Source organism: Myotis daubentonii, chromosome 15 (genome assembly GCF_963259705.1).
Source record: "Myotis daubentonii chromosome 15, mMyoDau2.1, whole genome shotgun sequence".
In the NCBI taxonomy this organism is placed as follows: domain Eukaryota; kingdom Metazoa; phylum Chordata; class Mammalia; order Chiroptera; family Vespertilionidae; genus Myotis; species Myotis daubentonii.
This window is the reverse complement of record NC_081854.1, coordinates 9,566,282-9,588,532: the sequence shown is the minus strand read 5'-3', so window position 1 is coordinate 9,588,532 and position 22,251 is coordinate 9,566,282. Positions and strand designations below refer to the sequence as shown.

General features: G+C 55.2%; 1 protein-coding gene across 3 annotated transcripts in view; it reads left to right on the top strand.

Annotated features, from left to right (window-relative positions):
• Positions 1-22,251, top strand: part of BICRA (BRD4 interacting chromatin remodeling complex associated protein) — a 78,908-nt gene that overhangs the window by 45,738 nt on the left and 10,919 nt on the right. For all 3 annotated transcript variants that reach the window (XM_059666003.1, XM_059666001.1, XM_059666002.1), the window contains exons 2-6: positions 13,677-13,777; positions 15,362-15,407; positions 15,498-15,540; positions 17,272-17,337; positions 19,675-21,630. In XM_059666003.1, coding sequence (XP_059521986.1) covers positions 15,367-15,407; positions 15,498-15,540; positions 17,272-17,337; positions 19,675-21,630 — 2,106 coding nt within the window. In that variant the 5' untranslated portion in view covers positions 13,677-13,777; positions 15,362-15,366. The remainder of the gene's footprint in view (positions 1-13,676; positions 13,778-15,361; positions 15,408-15,497; positions 15,541-17,271; positions 17,338-19,674; positions 21,631-22,251) is intronic.

Genomic DNA, 22,251 nt, shown 5'->3' with positions numbered 1-22,251 from the left:
GGCTCTCCAAGTGTGGTCGGTCCCTGGACCAGCATATCAGCACTGCCTGGGAGTGTGTTAGAAAGGCACACACTCTGGCCCTGCCCCAGACCTGCTGGTTCTGGCTCAGGTTTAGGACCGAGGGGTCCGGGGCCCATGAGGGTGCAGCCCTGGCTTTTGTTTACCCTTTGCTTCTCTTCGCTCATTTCCTCCTGAACTTGGCGCTTTCTCTGTGGCCTGGTGCCTTGAAGGCCATTCCTCTCATTCCCCTACCCCACCCCCTGCCTATTTCAGTCCTTCTCAGAGTTTCCCTGGTTTTTATAAACTAGTTTTAAGAAAAAAATCTAGCCCGGCCAGTGTGGCTCAGTGGTTGAGCGCCAACCTATGAACCAGGAGGTCACGGTTCGATTCCGGGTCAGGGCACGTGCCCTGGTTGCAGGTTCGATCCCCGGTGGGGGGCATGCAGGAGGCAGCCGAGCAATGATTCTCTCTGATCATTGATGTTTCTATCTCTTCCTCTCCCTTCCTGTCTCTGAAATCAATAAAAATGTATTTAAAGAAGAAAAAAGAAAAAAAATCTAGCGCTGGTTGGGTAGCTCAGTTGGTTAGAGCATTGCCTGGGGGTTCAATCCTTGGTCAGGGCACATGCAAGAATCAGCCAACAAATGTATAAACAAGTGGAAGAACAAATCTCTCTCTTCCTCTAACAAAAAAGGGGAAAAAAATCTAAAACCTCTTGAGGTACCTGGGTTTCTTGGCAGGCCGGCAGCTTTATACTTGCGTTTAGAACACCCGCAGAACACACAAAAGCTTTCTAGTGTGACTATAAACTGGGCTTCAGGAGCCAGACCCCAGGCCCTCTCTGAGCAATGCAGGTTTTATAGGGCACACTTTGCCGTTGTAAGGAATTCAGTGATTTTTAGAACTCTAAAAGTCGCTCAGAACGAAGAGGGGGTAGGTTTTAATTGCGCTTCAAATTGCTGTTTCTCTCCCTTCCCCTAGAGGGGCGGGAGCGGGCAAGCAGCCAGCATTTCTTGCCTGTTTTCCTTTTCTGGCTTTGAAACAGACACAGCATGCGAGCGGCTCCATATCCCGGTGCTGGCAGCTCCTGCTGGGCCTTTGCGCGGAATTGCAAAGGGGGCCTCCACGGAGAGGCTCCATCCCCGTGGAGCCTCCTTTGTGTGGGTTGGAGAAGGGGGTCCTTTCTCCTGGTGGGTGTTGCCCTTACCTGGGTCTCGCTGGTGTCAGAACCTCACTGGATTTGCGGCCCCTCTGGTCCCCGTGGCGGGTTCCTTTGGGCGTGAACAACCTGGACAACTGTTCATGGTGGTCAGTGTATATATATATATTATGTACCCACGACAGGTGACATGTGTCGATCTTAGAACTTACATCCTGCATTCATTTATTTATTTTTATTATTTAAAAAAAATCTTCACCTGAAGCTATGTTTATTTTTTAAAAATTTTTTGTTGATAATCCTCACCCGAGAATGGAAGGGGAGAGAGAGAGAGAGAGAGAGAGAGAGAGAGAAACATCGATGTGAGAGAGAGAGAGAGACATTGATTGGTGGCCTCCCGCACGTGCCCTGACTAGGGGCCAGGAACGAACCTGCAATCCAGGTACGTGCCCTTGACCGGGAGTAGAACCCATGGCCCTTCGGTGCGCAGGCCAACGCTCTACCACTGAGCCACACCGGCCAGGGCAAGGATATGCTTATTGATTCGAGAGAAAGAGAGAGAAACATCGGTGTGAGATAGAAACATCAAACATTTGCCTCCTGTACACGCCCGGCCATGGATTGAACCTGCAACCTAGGTATGTGCCCTGACCTGGAATTGAACCTGTGACCTTTTGGTGTATAGGACAATGCTCCAACCCACTGAGCCACACCGGCCAGGACCATAACAATTACAACCGGGAGTAGAACCCATGACCCTTCGGAGCTGGGGAAGGGCCCTTGGTGGCCTCTTCCGGCGTCCGGTGGCTCCAGGCGCTCCTTGGGTTGTAGCCGCATCACCCTCATCTCTGCCTCCGTCTTCACATGCCTTGTGTCCTTTGTGTCTTCTGTTAAAAGGTCATTGGTCATTGGATGTAGGGCTCGTCGAGATAATTTAGGATGATCTCATCTCAATTATATATGCAAAGACTTTTTTATCCCCCAAATAAGGAAGGCCACATTCAGGTTCCGGTTGGTGGACGTATCTTTTTGGGAGGCCATCATTCAACGCACGACAGGCGCCTTAGAAAGAAGCTTGTCGTGAGGGGGAACTTGTAAGCATAGTGGTGAGTCCGCTCGCAGTGCCTCGCCGGCTTCGCCCTTCTGGCTGAGCTGCGTGGGAAGTGAACGGGTTCTCCGTGGCATTTCATGACGGTGTAAGGGGAAGAGGGCCCATGTGGGTGATTAGAGGGCCGGACGGTGGGGACCTGCACGGGCATTGCAGAAAGTCAGTGGTTGGGTGGGGTTTGGCCAGGGAGCCAGCCAGGCTGTTACCACTGTGTAGTTCCCATGAGTTTGGGAGCCTGTCGGCCTGGGTTCAAATCCCAGCTCGGCCATTCTGCTAACTGGTGACCTTGGGCCACTTACCTCACCCTTTTCTCTGCCTCAGTTTTCTCATCTGTGAAATGGGTGTGAGGGTAAAGGCGCCTGCCACATCGGATTATTATGAATGAAATGAAATAGGAAGACGCACTTAGAACAGCCCCTGGCACTAGGGAGCTTGGCAAACCTTGGCTATGACGACGAAGATGATGGCAGCTGAAGGCGCAGGGCACAGACACAGATCACCCGGAACGCCTGGCCTTCCCGACTCCAGCCACCTGGGGGTGCTCCTAAGCAGGGGTCAGCCTTGTGCCTCGGGCAGGTCAGCTGGTGGCCAGTGAGGAAGTGGGTCGGCACGGAGGAGCAGAGGCCACAGGGAGCCTGGCGGGCTTTACTTGGTCGTTTGTGCCTGGTATGACTGATGTCCTTACTGGTGGACTTGAGCTCCGGGAAGGTATGACTGTGTTTGGCCATCACGTGTCTCGGCGCCCAGCCTGGGGCGGGAATACAGGAGGTGCTGAGTGACACTCTCGGATCCATGGCTGCAGCGGAGGCAATATTTCAAATTCATAACAAGCAGCCGCTCATGGGCACCCATCAGCCAAGCCTGGCATGGTGCGGAGGGAGGGCCAGGGCTCCCTGCTCTGCCGGGTGGTTCCCTTCAGCTGCTGGGCCTCGGGGGGGTGGGGGGGACCTCAGGGGGTCCTGAGCGGGCCAGCGGGGTGCTGGGGTTTGGAGCAACGTTTATTTACCAGTCAGTAAGGAAGTGCTTGAGTGTTTGAACAACAAGTGCTGCCAGTTACGAGCAAGCTGAGTGTTAGCACAGGCCGGGTGGGTGGGTAGGTGGTGGGAATGGCGAGGTGTAGGTTGGGCAGGAGTGGTGGTCGGGGGAAGGAGGCGATAGAGCGGAGAGGTTAGGGAGGTGGAATGGCTGAGACTTGGGGAGTCAGGGTTTGGCCCTTGGTCTCAGGAGGGCTGTGTCAGCTCCCGCTACATTACAGCTCCCAGATTTAGAGGCCGTTCTGGTTACTATTGCTGTTTAACAAATTACCCCAAAGATAGTAGCTTTGTCATCATAGCCAAGGTTTGCCATAATGTAGCTTAAAGCAACATATTACCCCAAATATAGTAGCTTAAAGTGCTCATGGGTTTAATGGGTCAAGAATTTCACATGGGCCCTCGCCGGTTTGGCTCAGTGGATAGAGCATCGGCCTACAGGCCAAAGGGTCCCGGGTTCGATTCTGGGTTAAGGACATGTACCTTGGTTGCAGGCTCCTCCCTGGCCTGGGCCCTAGTCAGGGCCGGTACAGGAGGCAGCCAATTGATGTGTTTCTCTCACGTGGATGTTTTTCTCTGTCTTTACCTCTCTCTTCCACGCTCTCTAAAAGATCAATGGGAAAATATCCCAGGTGAGAATTAACCAAAAAAAAAAAAAAGATTTTCACATGGAATTTACCCTGACCTGTGGATCAGTGGTTAGATCGTCATGCCACACACCGAAGGATTATAGGTTCGATCCCTGGCCCCAACCGGGAAGCGTGCAGGAGGCAACCAATCGATGTGTCTCACATCGATGTTTCTCTCACTCTCTCCCTGTCTCCCCCTCCCTCCCTTCCACTTGTTCTTAAAAAAAAAAAAAAAAAAATCAGTGGTAAAAATATCCTTGGGTGAGGATTAAAAAAAAAAAAAGAAAAGAAGAAGAAGAAAAAGAATTTCACCTGGAATTTGACCGAATTTGACCCCATGGGCCTCTGCTCCACGACGTTGGGTCTGGACTGGGAGACTCACAGGCGGGGCCAGCGGCCTGTCCACACACTCGCTTGGCACTGGGCTGGGGTGACTCCAGATACGACCATCAGCCAGAGTGCCTGGCCGTGGTCTCTTCAGGCGGCGAGCTTTGGCGTCCCCGCAGCATGGTGGCCTCAGGGGAGTCAGACTCCTTTCTGATGGCTTTCAGGCCCGACGTCCCAGTGGACAAGGCAGAAACTGAGTTGCCGGCTGCGACCTCGCTTCGGAAGTCACCTAGTGGCCCGTCTGTGCGCTGCCCTGGTTGCAGCAGTCACAGACTTCCCTCCATCCCAGGGGAGTGGGAAGGTCGCCCAGGGAAGGTCTGGGGGGTCCGAGACGTGGTTGCAGCATCTGTGGAAAACAAGAGGCTCCACCGTGGCTGGAAGCAGAACCAGGAGCCCAGTGGCTGGGGTTTGGCCTGGGCACGTCTGGCCTTACCTGGGTGCCTGTGGTCAGCTGTAGGTCAGCTGACTGGGTGGCTCTACTTCCAGGCGTGGGTGGCTGTGAGCTGCGATGATGGCAGGGACAGGCATGTGTCTCTTGCCCTCCGACAGGCTAGCCCGGCCTCTTCCATGGCAGCTGGGCAGAGAGTAAAGTGGCCAGGTCTCCGGAGGCGGAGCTCGGAACACACACATCACTTCTGCCACACTGTTGGCCAGGGCAGGTCCAAAGGCCAGCCCACGTTCAAGGCTTGGTGACTGACCTCATCTCTTTTTTTTTTTTTTACGTATATTTTATTGATTTCAGAGAGGAACGGAGAGGGAAAGAGAGATAAAAACATCAATGATGAGAGAGAATGATTGATCGACTGCCTCCTGCACGCCCCCTACTGGGGATTAGCCTGCAATCTGGGCATGTGCCCTTGACCGGAATCAAACCCGGGACCCTTCAGTCCGCAGGCCAACACTCTATCCACTGAGCCACACCAGCTAGGGCTAGACCTCATCTCTTGACAGGGAAGCTGCAAAGAGAGTGTGGGATGAGGGAGGAAAGAGTTTCTGGCTATTTTGCAGTCACCACGGCGGTCTTTTTTTTTTTCCCCCAGATTCCCTCACCATCAGATCTCCACTTGGCCGGGCCTCTTTGCTCAGTGGGTTCCCAGACTCTAGTCCTTGCCCGCGGAAGGGCCCTTGAGATGGGCTGCAAAGTTACAGAGGTGTAAGCTCATTCGTGTCAGGTTGTGTCTGACTGTAAATAAAGGGAAACCTAATAGGAACTTAAATGGTCAGGGTTGAGCCCGTGAGGAGTTAAGAGCCCAGCCTTTCCTCTCCTCTCAGTAGTCATCCTTTGGAAGGGACCGGATCAGCCTCGGGTCACTATATTCAAAGCTGATAGCGAGGAGCAAAGGACTTCCTTTCTGAGCAGTTCTGTCTCTCTGTTCCGGAAGGAAAATGTTACCAAAGTCTCACTGAGTAAACCCCAACTCTCTGCACTTTGGCTTTTACTGTGCAGAGCGCTACGCCTAACGGAGCTGCCGGGAAGCCTGGGAAAGTCGATGACTGATTCAGGGGACGGGCACGGCACTGGCTTAGGCTAATTGCTTTAAAGCTGTGTTGACGACAGCTCACAGTAGGAAATATGTACCCGCACAGACGCCCATAATTGAAACCAGTGTCACAAGCTGATCCTTAACATGTGTTGCCTTTTAATCTTTTCTATTCACTCCCATTCCATTTTACATTCTATATCATTTAATTAAAAAAAAAAAAAAAAGAATCTGGCCCTGACCGGGTAGGTCAGTTGGCTAGAGCAGTGGTCAGCAAACTGCGGCTCGAGAGCCACATGCGGCTCTTTGGCCCCTTGAGTGCGGCTCTTCCACAAAATACCAACTTGTGCGCATGGGCCACGAAGTTTCAATCGCACTGTACGTGCGCGCCCGCACGTGGTATTTTGTGGAAGAGCCGCACTCAAGGGGCCAAAGAGCCGCATGTGGCTCTCGAGCCGCAGTTTGCCGGCCACTGGGCTAGAGCATCGTGTTGATCCCCAGTCAGAGCACATGCAAGAATCAGTCAGTGCATGCATAAATAAGTGGTCAACAAATCAATACCTCTCCCTCCCTCCTTTCTTCTCTCTCTCCCAAATCAATCAGTAAATTAAAAAAGAAAAATCCTGGTCACAGCCTGCTCATTGGATTTCACAGCCCTCAACGGCCTGGCCCATTGTTAGGAAAAGACGGCTCAGAACCACGGCCTTTGTTTACATCCTGGAATTGGCAAATGTCACCTGAGCAGCGTCAGGCTGCTGGGGAGGGAGAGGAGGAGGGCTGGGGACACGTGTTTGGAAAGCAGCAGCCAGACTTGGCCACTTATCTTCTCGTCCTGACATTTCCAGCAGCCAGTGGTACAGTCCTGTCAGCTTTCTTTTTATGACTTGCAAGTTACCCGAGAGTCACTCACATGCGTAGTGGGGAGTTGCAGTCCGCCTGTTTCCGGAGCTAACGGGGCCTTTAATTCCCGTCCTGCAAGCTTTCTGGCTTCTGCACAGCTCCCGATGACAACGCAGAGCTCCCAAGGCATTACAAGTGCCGGAGGAATTCACACGCACTTCGGGAAGGACACACTGTCATTGTTGCGTCACGGTTGTTCCCTGGAGCTGCCTGTGGTTTCCAGGCTGGCGTTTCCTGCTTTGTATACGAGGTGGTGAGGAATGAGGCTCTTCAGAATCACAGGGTCTGAGTTCGAATCCCACCACAAAGCGTGGTCCTGGTCCCTCTGAGATTCTTGTTTCCTGAGCTGAGAAACGTGAGTCAGCGTTCTTCCCACCTCACTGGGGCCTGAGAGGGACCGGTGGGTATAGAGTTAGCTAAGGCCCGAGGCGGAGGGATCAGTGGGCCTCTGTGGGCTTTGCAAGGTGCATCAGTCAGCTTTGACTGAGTGATGTGCAGTAACAAGTGAGCCCCCAAGCTCAGTGGCTTACAACAGCAAAATCTCGTCCATGCTTGTGTGTGTGCCCTTCGTGGGGTGGCTGTGGCTCTGTCCATGTGCCCTCTCCCTTCTGGGAGTCGGCGGGAACCTGGCTCAAAGCTTCTGCTCCCGTGTGAACAACTTAGAGTTGGCAGCTTTGCACACCGACTGTGTTCCCAGGAGCCGCTCTTCCCGAAGCTTTTGAGGATGTGTATGTCGAGGAGAGGGGCACCTAATGCCGCCCCTGGCTGAGACCACTGGCTGTGCGCCCCAAGGTCAAGGTCTGCGTCTGCTTTTGCTCATGACAGCGTCCTCAGCTCTCCCGACGCTGACACAGAGTGGGCGCTTCAGAAACGCCCTTTCCACCAGGCTGCTCCTTGAATGAATGAATGAACGAACGAACGAACATGGGTTTGTTTTACTTCCGCAGATTCATTTCATAAATATTTATTGAGCTCCTACTATGTGCCATGTACTGTGCAGGCCCCACAGGGAACAAAACAGGCAAAAATCCCTGCTCTTGGGGGGGTGTTGATGTTTTGTTGGGGGCGGGGGGTGCAATAAATAACCAAACAGATATGATATTTGATGATAAACTATGTTTGTAGTTAGAATTTTTCATTGTGGAAAATTTCAAATGTGTACAAAGTAGAGAGAATAGTAAAACAGGGACAGGCTCCCCCAAATGAACCAACTCCACCAGTTTTCACTTTTCCACCATTCGTATCAACCGGCACTGCCCAGTGGGGCTTTCTGCCACATGGAAGGGTTCTGTATCCAGTGGCAGATGGGAGCCGGCAGCCACACGTGGCTGCTAGTGAGCACCTGCAGTGTGGCTTCCATGGCTGACAGCGTTTGATTTCACTTAATTTTTATATAAATATTTTTATTTAAGACATCGATAGTCCTGATTATCCTTATTTTTATTGTGGTAAAATACATGTAACATAAAACTTACCATCTTAGCCACTTAAAAAAAATTTTTTTTTTATTAATTTGATGGAGAGGGGGATAGAAACATCAATGATGAGAGAGAATCGTTGATTGGCTGCCTCCTGCACGCCCCCAGGAATCGAACCGTGACCACCTGGTTCATGGGTGGATGCTCAACCACTGAGCCACACCAGCCGGGCATCTCGGCCATTTCTAAGTGTACAGTCAGGGGCATTAAGTTGGGCAGCCCCCCCCCCCACCATCCCTCGCCAGAGCTCTTTTCATTTTGTAGAACTGAAACTCTGCACCCACTATATAACCCCCACTTCCCCCCACCCCACCCCCTAGCAGCCAGCATCCTGCTTCCTCTGTGTGTGTGTATATGTGTGTGTGGACCTCAAAAGTAGAATCAGGTAGCACTGGTCTTTTCGTAACTGGCGCATTTCACTTAGCGCGATGTCCTCAAGGGTCACCCGCGTTGTAACCTGTGTCAGAATTCCCTCCGAATAGTGTCCCATCGTCTGTACACACCCCATCCTGCTCATCCGTTCATCTGTGGGTGGACACGGGTTGTTTCTGCGTCTGGACTGCTGTGAATAGCGCCGCTGTGAACATGGGCATGCACATACCTCCCCGAGGTCCTGGTGCCGTTGGATGTGGACCCGGAAGCGGGGTTGCTGGGCCATGTGGGGATTCTATTTTTAATTTTCTGAGGAACCGCCAGACGGTCCTGCACAGCAGCTGTGCCGTTTTGGGCTCCCACCAGCAGTGCACAGGGTTCCGTGTCCCCTCATTGTCGCCACTGCTGGCGATTTTCTGTTTCATTGACAGTAGCCGTCCTAATGGGCGTGAGGTGGTGTCTGTGGTTTTTAAAATTTACTTTTATTTTCTATTTTTTTTTCTTTATTGATTTGAGAGAAACATCAGTTTGTTGTTCCGCTTATTTACGCGTTCATTGGTTGATTCTTGTAAGTGTCCCGACAGGGGATCGAACCTGCAACCTTGGCGTATTGGGATGATGCTCTAACCAACTGAGCTACCTGGCCAGGGCCAGGGTCTGGTTTTGATTGCATTTTCCCTAATGACGAGTGACGTTGATCATACTTTCATGTGCTTATAGCCATTTGTGTATCTTCTTGGGAGAATGTCTGTTCAAGTGCTTTGCCCTAATTTCACTTAATTAACTTGAACTTAAATGTATATAGCCACATGTGGCTAGCGTCTTGGCCAGCATACGTCTACATGGCCCCTGCACACCCACCACTGGGGTATTTTGCAGTAAATCACAGGCATTCTATCATTTTACCCCCAAGTATTTCAGGATGTATTTGTAAAAGGTAAGGCTTCTGAAGAGGGAAGAAAGAACACGGTTTCATTACTACACCTAGAATTTTTTAAAAAAAATATATTGTTTGCCCTGGCTGGTTTGGCTCACTGGATAGAGGTCAGCCTGGGGACTGAAGGGTCCCAGGTTCGATTCCAGTCAAGGGCATGTACCTTGGTTGGGGGCACATCCCCAGTGGGGGGTGTGCAGGAGGCAGCTGATCGATGCTTCTCTCTCATCGATGTTTCTAACTATCTCTCTCCCTTCCTCTCTGTAAAAAATCAATAAAATATATTTTAAAAATATATATTGTTATTGATTTCAGAGAGGAAGGAAGAGGGAGAGAGAGATAGAAACGTCCATGATGAGAGAGAATCATTGATCAGCTGCCTCCTGCAAGTCCCCCACTGGGGATCGAGCCCACAACCTGGGCATGTGTCCTTGACTGGAATCGAACCTGGGACCTTACAGTTTGCAGACCCACGCTCTATCCGCTGAGCCAAACCGGCTGGGGCTACACCTAGAATCTTAATCACAATCCGTTAGTATCATAAATATCCAGGCAGCGTTCATGTTATCTTTTTCAACAGTTGGGTTCATTAAGTCCAGGCATGCCTCATTTTATTGCACCTCCCAGATGTTGGTTTTTGTTTTGTTTTGTTTTGTTTGTTTGTTTTTTACAAATCAGAGGCAAGATTTTCCACCAGCAAAAACATTATTTTGTTGGTCTGGAACCAAACCCGCAATATCTCCGAGGGAGGCCTGTATAATGAGTATACATCACTTACAAAATACGTGAGGTTTAACAGCGTTCATGTAAAACAGGTGCGGAGCGTTTTTTTTGCCAAGGGCCATTTGGATATTTATAACATCAGTCAAAGGCCATACAAAATTACCAATATAAAAATTAGCCTGCTAGCCCAGCCGGTGTGGCTCCATGGTTGCGCATCGATCTATGAACCAGGAGGTCACGGTTCAATTCCCTGTCAGGGCACATGCCCGGGTTGCGGGCTCGATCCCCAGGGTGGGGCATGCAGGAGGCAACCGATCAATGATTCTCTCTCATCATTGATCTTTCTATCTCTCTCTCCCTCTCCTTTCCTCTCTGAAATCAATAAAAAAATATATTTTTAAAAAATTAGCCTGCTATAGTTGGTCAAACATTTAATTAACTCCCTCCGAATGCCTTGGCAGGGCCAGACCAAATGATTTCATGGGCCTCATACGACCTGAGGGCCGGACGTTCCCCACCCCTGGTGTAAAACAATCCTATGGGGGACATACTGTTACCAACCTTTTCCAGATGGGGAAACTGAGGACACTGAGGCCCAGGGAGGCGAAGTCAGTTGCCCAGCCTGTGCGTGGGGGAGCAGGGAGTTGAGCCCCCCTGACTCCAACCCCAGAACCATCACCCCAAGCTCCCAATGGGAGACAGATGCCAACCTGGGTACCCCGTTGACAGGGGGGCATCTGAGAGGAGCCAGGCCTGCTAATCATTACATATTGTTCTCTTTATTATGGAACGTTTAAAAAATATACAAAGTAGCCCTGGCTGGTGCGGCTCAGTTGGTTGAGCGTGGTCCCATCACCAAAGTTGCCAGTTGGACTCCTGGTCAGGCCACTGCCTGGGTGGCAGGCTCGATCCCCAGTAGGGTGTTTCTCTTTCACATTGAGGTTGTTTTTTCTTTCTCCCCCTCTCCCTCTAAAATCAATAAAAACCTATTTGAATACATGTAGTCAACTAACTAGAATGTATGATGCAGCCCCAGGTCCGTGGTTCTCAACCTTCCTGATGCCGCGACCCTTTAATACAGTTCCTCATGTTGTGGTGACCCCCAACCATAAATTATTTGCGTTGCTACTTCATAACTGTAATTTTGCTACTGTTATGAGTCGTACTGTAAATATCTGATATGCAGGATGTCTTTTCATTGTTACAAATTGAACATAATGAAAGCATAGTGATTCATCACAAAAACAGTATGTAATTATGTATGTGTTTTCCGATGGTCTTAGGCGACCCCTGTGAAAGGGTCGTTCGACCCCCAAAGGGTCGCGACCCACAGGTGGAGAACCGCTGCCCCAGGTGCTTGTCATCCCGCTCCAACAGTTACCAACATTTTGCCATTCACGCCTCCCCTCTCCCCGCACCCACTACCACTGGATGACGGTGACTTTTTCTTTTAGTTTTTAAGGGTGAAATTTTATGCATTATAGGGCACAAATCCTAGCTGTTAAATTAAGTCCTTGCCACTGACACCGCATCACAGTGGCGATCAGGTCCCTCCCCGCATTCCTGTCTCTGTGTTATCACTGGAACAAACACACCCCGATAAATCGTTCTCGCGCAGTCCGGAGCCTCCTGGGACATCCCCTGTGGGTTTGGAGAGGCTGCTGGGGTCACAGCCCCTCCTGGCTGATCCCAAAGCGCAGGCCACGCCCCAGACTGGAGGCAGGAGGAGGGGAGATTTGGGAACCTGGCTGCGTCCTTGAAATGCCCTTGGGTGCCCGTGAGAGCCTCCAGGCCAGGGGCGTGCACCTGGAATCCAGGTGGGACCTGGGGCCTTGTGACAGCTGCTTTCTAGAGCTTTCTGGGCGAGGAGGAGGGGAAGCGGCCGGGCTCACGCTCCTCTTTTCTGTACCACTCATTCTTTTTTTTTCTTTTTTTTAATATATTTTTTAATTGATTTTTTACAGAGAGGAAGGGATAGGGATAGTGAGTTAGAAACATTGATGAGAGAGAAACATCGATCAGCTGCCTCCTGCACACCCCCTACTGGGGATTGATTGAGCCGCAACCAAGGTACAGGAATCGAACCTGGGACCCTTCAGTCCGCAGGCCGACGCTCTATCCACTGAGCCAAACCGGTTAGGGCTGTACCACTCATTGCTTCGAATCTGACCATCCCAGGCATTCCTAAAGCGATAACAAAAGCCTGCAAGAGCCAGGCACCAGCTCCTCTTATCTTGACATTGTTGCCATATTTGCGTCAGATCTTGAAAGAGAAACAATGCAAAGAGCATCTTCCGTGTCATAGCGGTTGAGTGGGGGACTCCCTTCCATCCAGCCTGGCCGCTCGCTGTCAGCGGAGGGGTCTTGGGCATTTTGCCAGCTGTTCGGAGCCTCAGTCTCTCATCTACGCAACGGGGCTGACAAATGCCCCACCGGTAGGGATTTAGAGGAGGTGAAATGGGTTAATACGCAGAGTGGTTTGCTTAAAACCCATGCCAGCACACAGTGGGCCCGCACCAGTGACTCAGCGTCCGTTACAGCGAACCTCATTATTCACGGACTCTGGGTCTGTGACTTTGCCTGCTCGCTAACATCGGTGACCCCCAGCTCTGCAATACGCATGCTTCTTTCCGGGCCACTTGCAGACGTGTGCAGAGCCGTGAGAAATGCACACCACGCCTGTGTCCAGCCGCGGCTCCGCCTGGGGTTCCTAAGGCCAGGGAGGCGGATGTGCCCTGCAGGAAAGACTGTCCGCGAAGCTGCGCTCAGGCCCGAGCTGGCGTGCTGTGGGCTGCGTGTTCAGTGTAAACGACCAACAGTTTGTATGAAATCAGGCGTCCTAAGACAGAGCCACAGGGAAAGCATGGATTGGTGCAGGAAAGTGTGACGAGGCTTGTAGGGACCTAGTCGCTTGTGTGTCCTGGGAGCGGGGATTCGGGGTTCACCGTTCAGTGTTCCCGGCAGCATTAGAACAGAAGTCCCACGGACGCCAGAATTGGCTGGATTTGTTAGGATGATGCGCCAGTAAATGCTGTTGTACAGTGTTATATACACTGGAGGCCTGAGGCATGAAATTCTCGCAAGAGTGGGCCTTCCTTCCCCCACCAGCACCGGCTTCCCTCCGGCACCCAGGACCCGGGCTTCCCTCGCAGCTCTGGCTTCGTCTGGAAGGTTTTCCGGAAGGACATCTGGTCTAATTAGCATATTGCGCCTTTATTATTATAGATTACGTGCCAGGTGTATATATCCTGTCCTGTGCATGTGTACGTACGGCACGGTATGTGTGTATATATGATCATGTATAGTGCTGGTTTATGTGGCTTTAAAGTGGATTTGACCTCTCCTTTTAACCTCGTATCTTCAACCCTTCTGCTCTCTCTCCTGTCCCACATCCGGTTACTCCCCTCCCAGCGACATCTTTCTCCGTCCGCTGACTTTCTCACTCACAGCCTCTCTCTCGTTCTCTCTCCACAGCTGGCCCCCGAAAGGACACTCCCCAAGTCCCCTGCTGGGGGCCCCGCGTAGACCTGGAGCGGACACCCCCTCCTTCCCTTCATGATTCGTTTGTAGCACAGGTAACGAGCGGGAGGGGTCCCCATGCTCCCCAGTTCACCCTCCTGGGCCCACCTAGGCCCCTGGGCTGGGAAGGGACATTCCGTCTTGGCAGAGCCTGCAGCCCCTCGTCTCCAGCCGGGCCCCTGGGCCATGTGGGCACCCCCCGCCTCCACCCGCTGCAGGCAGGCTCTCCCTCCCCCTTTCCCCAGCTTCTTTGCAGACCTTGCCTTTCCATCGCCCGCCGGGCCTTGTCCCCCCGCCTGTGCCTGGTAGAGAGGGGCAGGGGCTTGTAGGCCACAGACCTGGCGACACGGGAGGAAGACAGACAGGTGGGGCCGGGACACGGAGTCAGAGATGAGCCACCGCCACTAAGGCAGCAAAGCCGAGGACGGCCCGCTCTGGGAGGGGGAGTGAGTGGCACATGGGGCTCTGGGGTGCGCACGTCCGCGTTGCCTGCCCTGTTGCCGACCTGGGCTTGCCCGCTGGGCCCATGCACTGTGTGTGTGCGCATGCATGCATGTGCACCACGAATCCTGGGAAGTATGGGTATCGTTTTAGGCCACACACATGCTTCTGGCAGCAGTGTCTCACCTCCATCAGCTTCTCCCAGACCCTATTCAGAGAGGACCCTCACCCAGCCCTGAGAGGGCCCACCTGCCTCTGCTTGTATCACAGAGCAGTTGGGGGCCACGGGAGCTGAGTGGCGATTGGGAGGTCTCGGGGAGGGTTGCTCAGAGCACGCTGTGTGGGCGAGGGGCTGGGGACCAGCCGAGCGAGCATGTGAGACTAGGTATGGGGGTCCACAGCAGTCAATGGCGTCTTTGGGGAGGTCCAGAGAACCTCTAAGAAAAGAGGGCCCTGGGCTGCAGCTCGGAGGGACTGGGCATGGTTTCTCTGTCCTCCGAGCATCAGTGGGAAGGAAGGACAGGCAGGGAAGGCTGGGTCGATTGTGCTGGAAGGAGAGAATGATAGATGTTCAAGTGGCACTTTGGCCAGATGGACAGGTGGAAGCTTGGAGGGATGGAGGGTGTTAGGAAAGACGGAAGGCTTGGTGGGCTGGGGGTGGATGGGCGGATGCAGAGAACTTCCGGTCCCTCACCCGTAGGCGGGGCTAACGGCATCCCTCCCTGTCCCGGGGTTTGGACAAGCTAACGTTTGTGCAGCGCTTGGGACGGGGCCTGGAGCAGCGTAAATGCTCAGCACATGTCAGCCGCCTTCATCCTCATCCTCACCATGCTGGCGGGCTCAGCCTCCATTTGCTCATCTGCAGAGTGGGAGTGTCAGGGCCCACCTGAGGGATGCTGGGAGGATGAGCTAAGAGAGTGTGGAGTGCTTAGCACCGGGCTGCGAAGGGTCAGGCTCGCTGATCTCATCATCGTTACCAGATTCTGGGAACAGAGAGTGAGAGGGGAGGAGGAAAAGGCCTGGTCTGGCAGTTCTGCAGGGAGGGCACCCCCACCCATGCCCATGGGAACAGAACCCTGACCCCCCACCCCCATCCAGGGGCCTGACCCCGGGACTGGTCCTTGAAGGGAGGTCCTGGTATGCTGCTGACATCTAACCTCTCTCCCTTGCCCTCTCCCTGCCCCGCCTGCCCCACCCAGTGGCGATGGATGATGAGGATGGGAGATGCTTACTAGACGTGATTTGGTGAGTAACTGGCTCCCCCCACCCTCCTTTCCCCTCCCCTCCCCCACTCACCCCTTGCCTCCTCAGTGCCTCTTCCCTTCTCTCTTTCAGTGACCCTCAGGCCCTCAATGACTTCTTACATGGATCCGAGAAGGTGAGTGTTGGGCAGGGAGGTGTCTGGGGCAGGGGCTGTGGAATTGGGAACTGACATGTTCCCTGAGTCAGTAGACACCTACCCCTTGACTTCTGTGAGCTGGGCAGTGTGGTTGTGGAGGAGAGCAAAAGAGATGGCAAATCCCTGACCTCACGCCGTACACATTTCCTTGGTCAACAGAGTAACCAATAAAAGTGACAGTGGAAAGCACTGTGCAGAATAGGACGAGAAATAATAGTGTCACTTGTACAACAAAAGAGGTTTGAAAGGAAATGAATGGGGGGTGGGGGCAGGAGTTTCTTTAGCCAGTATGTCAGGGAGAGTCACTCTGAGGAGGTGACATTGAAGGTGCCACGGTGCTCTGGGCAGCCAAGAGCAGGTACAAAGGTGGGAAAAGTTGGCACGGTTGAGGAACAGAAAGAAGGCTGTTGGGGCTGGACCGAAGGGGGAGACTGGTAGGAGGTGAGAAGAGTCACCTGGTCATGCAGAGCCCGGAAGACCTGGATCCAGGAGTTAAGGTTTTATTTTGCATGCGACAGGCAGCTCTGGCATGTTATCAAGCAGGAGAAAGCCATATTCGATTATCACCCCAGAGAGTGGGACAGAGCAGCGGGGAGTGGAAGTCTGTTGATCCACGAGGAGTTGTGTCAGTCATCTAGGGCTGCGTAACAAATCGTCCCGATGCTTGGTGACTTAAACCGACACGTTAGAGCTCTGGCAGTTTGTCAGGAGTCAGGGAGCGGCTTAGCTGGGAGTCTGGCTCGGGGTCTCTCCGGGGGTTGCAGTCAGGTGTTGGCTGGGGCTGTTGTCATCTGAGGGCCTGCCTGGGGCCGCAGCTCCTCACCACGGGGACATCTCCTTGGGATGCTGCTTAAGTGTCCTCACGACTCGGCAGGTGGCTCCCCCAGAGCGAGGGACCCAAGGGTGGAAGCTCAGTGCCTTTTATGACCTAGTCTCCGAAGTCACACATTGTCACTTCCGTCAGATTGTATTTGCTAGAAGCAGGTCACAGGTCACGGAGCCAGCCCACACCCGTAGGGAGGGAAAGGAGAGGGGAATGCAATGGGATGACGAGGGCCTGGACCCCGGGGCAGGGGTGAGGAGGGCCAGGCGCTGGTGGGGTCTGGGTGGGAGGCAGTCTCCTAGACTTGATGTCAAGGAAGAGAGGTGTCTGGAATGCCTCCTGGATTTTGGCCTGAGCAGCTGAGCGGGCTGTGATCTGGGTTTCTGTGATTGGGAGTTTGGCGTGGATTCCAGGGCTCCAAGGAGGGCTGTTGGGTGTAGTCTGTGGCTCTGGAGAGACACCCGCTGGAGAGATTGGCGAGGAGGCCACCTCGGCCATGGACAGTCACTGGGCGCTTATGGACCCAGGCTCTGTCCTAGGTCCTGAAGGCGCTCCTGGAAACCAGCCCGTCCCTGCCTCCCAGAGACAGGGCTGTGCAGGGTGGGGGCCTGGCTGGGGGGACGTGCAGGGACTTAGTGGGAAGGGATGAGAGTTGTTGGGAGGAGGTGGCATATATGACAAGCCCTGAAGGGTGTGCTGCCAGGGGAAAGGCGGGATTCTCTCATCACCGCAGCCATGATGTCAGGAGAGCCTAGGAAGCCAGGCTGAGGGACCCAGTGCTGGGGACGTCTTGCCCCCCACCTCCTCTTTGTCTTTTTGCTCTAGAGCAGGGCTGGTTTACCGTCCAGCTGACCTTTGACCTTAGTTGGGGGTGGGTCTTGTTACAGCTCGATGGTGACGACCTCCTGGATAATCCTGGGGAGGCCCAAAGTGCCTTCTATGAAGGTCCTGGGGTAAGTGGCTCCGGGGGTGGGGGAGGGCTGCAGGCTCCCAGTCATCTCCCAAGCCATCCACAGCGGCAGCCAGTGGAAAGGAGGCCCCGAAGGCAGGAGGGAGGGGTCACGTGACAGCCATCCCCATGATGCACTGTGCTGGGCGGAGGGGGGGAGGCAGTCAGAGAGCAGGGTGGGGGAGGGGGGGCCTCTGCTGCTGGAGCACCCTGGCTGGGCCCTGGCCGGGGTGGGGGGGGGGCCTTGGGGGTCAGCAATGCAGAGCTGTTCTGGGGAGTTGAGGCAGATGCTGGCTCTGGGGTTCACCGGGGAATACTCCTCTGGGAACAGGCCCTGGAGGCCTGTCCCTGCTCAGCTGTTGGGGGGTGACCCAGTGGGGGAAAGGGGTCAACTGATACGGACCTCAGTCTCCATCTGAAAAGTGAATGTGGGGTGATGGACAAAGCCCAGAGTGGGCGCCACAGTGGTCATTTATTGAGCACCCACTGTATGCCTGGCTGTGCTGGACCCATTCCTGACTGTCCTTGTCTTCCTCTTCTTCCTCTCCTGCTGCTGCTGCCTCCCTCCTCCTCTCCCCTCCCCCCTTTTCCCTCCTCCCTCTTCATCATCATAACTGTCACTCACGGAACATGTATTCTATGCCAGACCCTTAAAGTAATTTTCATTTCGTTCTCACAACTACAATAATACATCCTGAATAGGTTATCTTTCGTAACATAAATGATTACATCCAGAACCCAACAAGTAAACATCATTTCATGTTATTGCCTTTATAGACCTGGAACAGTGAGCCTATATTCTTGCTCCGTGATCATTATTCTCATCGATGCCGTCATTGTTCAGTGCCCACACGGTCCCTGGTTGGGCTCCAAGCACCTCCCGTACTTGATGTTGGGGAATGTCACGACCACCCTAGGAAGCTCTCTGGCCAAGTAGCCACTTATCGCGGGACCTTCCTATCTGGACTCCATGCCATGAGCATAGTTCCTGCCTGTGGGATATTCGTTCCCATACTCACACACGTATTTATTCCCACGTGTCCTGGGTTGTGCATGGAAAGCACTTAAGAAATGTCAGAGTCCAGCCAGTGTGGCTCAGTGGTTGAGCATCGACCCATGAACCAGGAGGTCACGGTTTGATTCCCAGTCAGGGCACATGCCCGGGTTGTGGGCTCGATCCCCAGTAGGGAGGTGTGCAGAAGGCAGCCAATCAGTGATTCTCACCATTATGTTGCTATCTCTCTCCCTCTCCCTTCTTTTCTCTGAAATCATTAAGAAGAAATGTGAGACTCAGCGCATGTGGCACAAACTAAGGTTTGTGTGCAGTAGCAGCTGCTGCTGTTATGTTTATGGTTGTTATTATTTTTGTTTTTTAATCCTCACCTGAGGGGATGTTAATTGAATTTTAGAGAGAAAAACATCAATCGGTTGCCTCCTATATTCGCCCCGACTGGAGGTCGAACTTTATTCCAGAGAGGAAGGGAGAGGGAGAGGAGAGATAGAAACATCAATGATGAGAGAGAATCACTGATCGGCTGCCGCCTGCACGCCCCACACTGGGGATCGAGCCCGCAACCCAGGCGTTTGCCCCAACCGAGAATCAAACCGTGATCTCCTGGTTCATAGGTTGACTCTCAACCACTGAGCCACTCCAGCTGGACTCCATTGCTTTTTAGAGAGAGTGGAAGGGAGGGAGAGAAGCGGGGAGAGAGAGGGAGAGAAAGAGAAACATTGATGTGAGAGAGAGAGAGAGACATCAACTGGTTGCCTCCCAGGCGTGCCCCGACCAGGGGTGGGGAGCAAACTGGGAATCGAACCTGCGACCCTTTGGTGCTTGAGCCGGCGCTCTAACCATTGAGCCACCAGCCAGGGTGAACCATGATCTTTTGTCTGAAACCTTCAGGGCAGGTATTTTCCAGATTCTGGAAAGGTGATGCAGGGGAGTGTGTGCTGCTCATAGCAACAGGCCACTCGTTCACCTTTCCGTGGCCAGATTTCAGAAGAGTCGTCACGTGGGTAAATGAGGCCTTTCCCCAAGAGCGCCCATGGGTGCTGGTCAGGTTTTGCTTCCGCCACGTTATAAAAGCATCCATGTTTTTCAGAGCCTCTGGGGTTCGGGAGTTGCAGGTGAGAATCAAGGGCCTCGTAGGATGGCTTAGTAAATGGTTTTTGTTCTGCTGATGTGTGCAGTGGGGATAGAGGCCACCTTAAGCAGGGTCCAGCCACTTCCAGAAGGAATGCTCTCTCTGTGCCCCCCGCACCTCGTGTCTGTTGCAGCCGTGCCCTGCGCGGGCCCTTTGCTCATCTCAGGCCTTTCCTTCCCATCTTATCTGGCCTCCAGCTCCACGTGCAGGAAGCTTCTGGCAACCACTTGAACCCGGAGCCTAGCCAGCCAGCCCCCAGCGTGGACCTAGACTTCCTGGAGGATGACATCCTGGGCTCGCCCTCCGCAGGGGGCGGCGGCGGCGGGGGCGGGAGCGCCGACCAGCCCTGCGACATCCTGCAGCAGAGCCTCCAGGAGGCCAACATCACCGAGCAGACGCTCGAAGCCGAGGCTGAGCTGGACCTGGGCCCCTTCCAGCTGCCCACGCTGCAGCCCGCAGATGGCGGGGCCGGCCAGGCGGGAGCTGCAGGGGCTGCCGCCGTGGCCTCGGGGCCCCAGGCCCTCTTCCCGGGGGGCACAGACCTCCTGGGACTACAGGCCCCACCCACCGTGCTGACCCACCAGGCCCTGGTGCCGCCCCAGGATGTGGTCAACAAAGCCCTGAGTGTCCAGCCCTTCCTGCAGCCCGTGGGCCTGGGCAACGTGACCTTGCAGCCCATCCCAGGCCTCCAGGGCCTGCCCAACGGCAGCCCCGGGGGCGCCACGGCTGCCACCCTCGGCCTGGCACCCATCCAGGTAGTGGGCCAGCCGGTCATGGCGCTCAACCCGCCCACCTCCCAGCTCTTGGCCAAGCAGGTGCCTGTCAGTGGCTATCTGGCCTCGGCGGCCGGCCCCTCGGAACCAGTGACCTTGGCGTCGGCGGGGGTTTCGCCCCAGGGCGCCGGCCTGGTCATCCAGAAGAACCTCCCGGCCGCCGTGGCCACCACACTCAACGGGAACTCGGTGTTCGGAGGAGCAGGAGCTGCCACTGCGGCCGCCGCCGGGGCCCCCTCAGGGCAGCCGCTGGCCGTGGCCCCTGGCCTCGGCACGTCGCCGCTGGTCCCCGCGCCCAACGTGATCCTGCACCGCACGCCCACGCCCATCCAGCCCAAGCCGGCCGGCGTGCTGCCCCCCAAGCTCTACCAGCTGACACCGAAGCCTTTCGCCCCCGCGGGCGCCACACTCACCATCCAGGGCGAGGCGGGGGGCCTCCCGCAGCAGCCCAAGGCCCCCCAGAACCTGACTTTCATGGCGGCCGGCAAGGCCGGCCAGAACGTGGTGCTTTCGGGCTTCCCGGCCCCCACCCTGCCGGCGAATGTCTTCAAGCAGCCTCCCGCCACCACCACGGGGGCTGCCCCGCCGCCGCCCCCCGGGGCCCTGAGCAAACCCATGAGCGTCCACCTCCTGAATCAAGGCAGCAGCATCGTCATCCCCGCCCAGCACATGCTGCCCGGCCAGAACCAGTTCCTGCTGCCCGGCGGGTCCGCCGTCCAGCTCCCCCAGTCGCTCTCGGCCCTGCCGGCCAACGTGGGGGGGCAGATCCTGGCGGCCGCGGCCCCCCACGCCGGGGGACAGCTCATCGCTAACCCCATCCTCACCAACCAGAACTTGGCGGGACCGCTGAGCCTGGGCCCCGTGCTGGCCCCCCACTCGGGGGCCCACAGTGCCGCCCACATCCTCTCGGCCCCCATCCAGGTGGGCCAGCCGGCGCTCTTCCAGATGCCCGTGTCCCTGGCGGCGGGCAGCCTGCCCACGCAGAGCCAGCCGGCGCCCGCCGGCCCCACTGCCACAACCGTCCTCCAGGGCGTCACGCTGCCCCCCAGCGCCGTGGCCATGCTCAACGCCCCCGACGGCCTGGTGCAGCCCGCCACCCCCGCCCCCGCCGGGGAGGCCGCGCCTGTTCTCACGGTGCAGGCGGCGCCCCAGGCGCCCCCCACGGTCAGCACCCCACTGCCTTTGGGCCTCCAGCAGTCTCAGGCACAGCAGCAGACCCCCCCACAGCCCCCCACGCCCCAGCCCGCCAACCCGCCTCAGGCTACGACCCCCCAGCCCAGCCCGGTCCTGGCATCCAGTCCGGAAAAGATCGTGCTGACCCCGTCCGCCACTGCCACGGCCCTCCTCACTCAGGACTCCCTGCAGATGTTCCTGCCCCAGGTAACCGGGCTGGGGGGGTTGGCGGGGGGCTGTGGGCATGGGGGGGTGAGGGACCAAGGAAGGGGGTAGCTAGGGCAGGGCCTCTGCTGTCGAGATGGGTGAGAGCAACGAGGCATCTGGGGAGGTCTGTAGGCTAGGAGAGCATCTCCGAGATGGTACCCCTGCTCGGTACCAGTATATCCAGGGAGGCCCCAGGGTGACAGGGACCTACTGACAGGAAGATGGACAGACAAGGAGGGGGCCAACTGACATGATGGACAAGGAGGGGGCCGACTGACAGATGGACAAGGAGAGGGGCCGACTGACAGATGATGGACAAGGAGAGGGGCCGACTGACAGATGAAGGACGAGGAGAGGGGCCGACTGACAGATGAAGGACGAGGAGAGGGGCCGACTGACAGATGATGGACGAGGAGAGGGGCCGACTGACAGATGGAGAAGGAGAGGGGCCGACTGACAGATGAAGGACGAGGAGAGGGGCCGACTGACAGATGGACAAGGAGAGGGGCCGACTGACAGATGATGGACAAGGAGAGGGGCCGACTGACAGATGGAGAAGGAGAGGGGCCGACTGACAGATGAAGGACGAGGAGAGGGGCCGACTGACAGATGAAGGACGAG